This window comes from Camellia sinensis, chromosome 15 (assembly GCF_055761805.1).
Source record: "Camellia sinensis isolate YWXY chromosome 15, ASM5576180v1, whole genome shotgun sequence".
Taxonomy (NCBI): domain Eukaryota; kingdom Viridiplantae; phylum Streptophyta; class Magnoliopsida; order Ericales; family Theaceae; genus Camellia; species Camellia sinensis.
In genome coordinates this window covers 83,851,055-83,854,699 of record NC_138975.1, presented here as the reverse complement: position 1 = coordinate 83,854,699, position 3,645 = coordinate 83,851,055, and the positions used below count along the sequence as shown (strand labels likewise).

Here is a 3,645-nt window from a genome sequence, read left to right as displayed (position 1 = left end):
AGGGCCAATGAGTCTCATGATTGGAGGGATACAGAAGAGAGAGATTAGAGTTTGAAATTGGCCATTAGAGAGAGACAGAGAAAGTCGACTAAAGAAGGGCGTCTGGTGTAGTGATCAAAATGAGGTAGAGAGAGAGAGAGAGAGAAGCAAAAGTCAAATTTCCCTGATATATGTTTAGGGATCTTAGACATCAAAAAATAATTTTGTAGATCTCTTCCATTACGAAAAATGGGAGAGGGACCCTAAACTAATTTTCCCTTTAAATAATGTAAATAATAGTTAAAGATTACGATCGAGTTTCAAGCCGAATTTGAGCTTAATTAATATTAACAAGTTGAGCTCGAGTTGAATAATCGAGCCTGATAAAAAAAACAAACTGAGCTCAAATTTTACAAAACTCAACTCAACTTAGATCATTTACATCCTATTTATTGACTACTGCCTTTAAAAAAAAAATTTAAAATTATTAAATTTGAAAAAAAAAAAAAAAACTAAAAATATCAAGAGAAAACAAAAAGTCAAAAAATTTATGCCAATGCCACCTGGAAAGATGTCATGCGAGTGTTTGGCAAAAATTCAAGTACAATATTTGAGATCTCTAGTATTTTTATTTAACAAACCCATTTAATGCCAAAAAAACTCCCTTTTGTCACTCTAGCAAATTATTAGAAAAGTAAGAATATGTAAAACAAATTAATTTTTTATAAAGCTTATTTTTAACTCATAATCTAGCTATCTAACTCTTAAAGAATAAAAAACACCTCTCAATATTGCTGCAAAAACGTACCCCCAAAAAAAAATAAATAAATAAAATAATTGCGTCCAACCGAATGAACACAGAGCAAAGATATGAAGCATGACTTGAGCATCTCTTTAATGAAAATATGATAATGTTCTGCAAAAATATACTGACAACAGTATACAGTTAAGAACTTAGAATGCCAGTTGAAAGCGACATTACGAGATGCAGCAAAAAAATAATAACAAAAACAAAAAATTTCAAATTCCATAATCGTTTTACTCCTAAAAATGATATTTCCACTGAACATAATTGAAAATAATACAAACTCGTTTCATCTGATGTGCCTCAATAGGATCAGAATATCTGTAGTTCCATTTGGTAAGACAATTCATATGTTATCTCATCCACTAGGTCATGCTTTGAATCCATTGAATATTTGAAATTATCCAACTTTGTTTTACCTGCACTTGCGATCAACAGAGTTAATGTACAAAAAAGAAATACATTATTCCAATATGTTATATAGAGCATTTGTACCCATTGTGTTCATCACATTTGAAACAAGCCATTTATTTTCCTAGAGAGATGATCTCATACCAATATTATTATTTTGGGGTTCAAGATACGAAAGAAGAATCCAAAGATCCATCTTTCAAGTTGGAATAGTGTGAACTCCCATAGTGTTTGGTGGTTTGGGTTTGCATCCTTTCGGTTCTTTTGCTTGTCATAACATAAAGCCGTTACCACAAAGAATCCAAAGATCCATCCTTCAAGCCATTACGATTTTATACACTTGCTAATGTTTAATTATCAATCAACCATTACAACAAAACAGTATTTTACAATGCTGACCGCTCTTCATAGAATTATGAAACAATTCAACATCCAAAATCAGCACATTAAGAGTTTGACATATAGGCAAGCAACCAAACGTAGTATATAGACTACATGAGTAAGATAAAACTGCAGAAAGTAAATGCTGAAATTGAGTTGAATTAAGCTTTACCTGTCTTTCCTCTTCCTCCCGCTCACTCCCCATCTAGAAATGCATAATTTGGTTTGTTGAGTAAGATAAGGTTCTCCTCATAAGTATCAACAACCTCAGGGCATTCAGTAGCATGAATTCCCAAATTCTTAATTTGCTGGTCCGAAGGGTCATATGAAGAAAGCACCCAATCTGTAGCCATTTTTACATCCAATAATACATGACCATTATTTCGCATACCTACTACCCGTGTAATTCCTCCGGTTAGATCAACTGTGAGCTGTTTATACAAAGAATCAACTATGCCGTACTCTTTCATTATCCAAATCGAACAAGAATTGTACCCAGGAGGAGCAAATTCATAACACAACAAAGAAAGCAATCCCCCGAATACTGAAGCAATGACCATAGTTTCGAGGCCAAAAATACCATCCGGTAACAGCATCGTTTGAAACACCTCATCAGACAGACAAAATGACAAAATCAATGGATCATTGGATATCTTCATATATGCAGGAAAATGAATAGCCCCTTCTAAATAAGTAGTGAATCGCCCAAAAAAAGCTATGGTAATCTCATCCGGAAAAGAGTTGCTCGCCCCACTCACGATTTTCCACGAGCCCGCGTTAAGGGAGTAAACCTCAATGCGTGTTGTTGGCTCTTCATTGAACAATTTATTTCGATTGAAGTCCACTACTCTAACCACCTTATAATCGTTGGTCCTCGGATCAAATCCAAACCAATGATAACGCGCAGGCGTCTTGATCATAGGCTTGGGAATAGCCATGGACTTTCTAATCGATGGGTTCCAAAGAAAAAACCGATCATTTTTGGAAAGGCAAAACAAACCTTTCGCATACTCAATTGCCCAAAAAGAGTGATTATAATAGCTCTTTATTGGGTATTCAAGAGCTTTATATTCATCAAATGAGTCTTCGGAATCAAGAAATAGTTTGCAGTTCTCTGTTTCGTTATAGAAAGCAGAATCGTATTGCCTAACTATCACGAGTGGGAGATTATCATAGCTGTTTATGTAGGTATTGGAAGCGAGTGAGTGAGTGAGGTGGGTATTGATGAAATTAGGGCTTGTGATGAGAGAGTTCCAAGATTTGGAAACAGACCTGAATTTGATTAGGGATTTGGTGGGTAGTCTCAGGAGGATTTCCACCACAATTTCGTCTGGGAGAAAGTCCGACATCGCTATGGTTCATCTACCTGAAACCGTGCTCTCTCTTGCTCTTCTTCTTCGTCGTCGTCTTCTTCTTCTAGGGCTTGAGAGTTCGGCTCCCAAACTGAGATTTTGAAATAGGCTATGTTGGCTTGGTTGGAGGATTTAATGAAAGAAATAAAAATAGAAAAGGATAAAAACAGGAAAAAAGGCAAATTATCTGCGCTTACCTTGCGGTTTAATAAAATTATAAATTCTTTCTGAGATTTTAAAAAATTATATTCCGTTCCATCGTAATTAACGTTCATTAACAGATATCATAAATTAATTAAAATATTCTTTTAATAAATAAAGGTAAATTACCTATACCGCTTGAAGTTTGACTAAATTTCAAATTCTTTTAAGATTTAGCTAAATTATAGATTTTTTTTGAGGTTTAACTAAATTATCATTTTTAAATAAGTTATGAAATGTAAAATTAAAATGGAAAAATAGTTATTACACTATAAAAAATTAAAGTTTTAGAGATTAAAATTTAGGGAGAAAAATGTTTTTAAAGACCAAATATTTTTGTTGCGAAAAACGTCATTATATTTTTAGCTATAAAAATTGAACATTAGTGATTAATTATTATCATTTTGGTATCAAATTTTTTGTCAAAAAAATAAACCATTTTGAGACCAAATTATTTTGTTCTTAAAAGTCTTCTTTTTTTTTTTTTTAGAAAGTCTTAAAAGTCTATTTATTATT

At 33.0% G+C, this 3,645-nt stretch overlaps 1 protein-coding gene across 1 annotated transcript; it reads right to left on the bottom strand.

The window, feature by feature from the left end:
- Positions 1 to 846: 846 nt before the first annotated feature.
- On the bottom strand, positions 847 to 3,095 carry LOC114322210 (F-box/kelch-repeat protein At3g06240). Its single transcript, XM_028269478.2, has 2 exons — positions 1,749 to 3,095; positions 847 to 1,203 (listed from the first exon to the last, which is right to left on the bottom strand). Exon 1 carries the CDS (start codon positions 2,923 to 2,925, stop codon positions 1,771 to 1,773), a length of 1,155 nt encoding a protein of 384 aa, XP_028125279.2. The 5' UTR covers positions 2,926 to 3,095; the 3' UTR covers positions 847 to 1,203; positions 1,749 to 1,770.
- Positions 3,096 to 3,645: the final 550 nt, after the last annotated feature.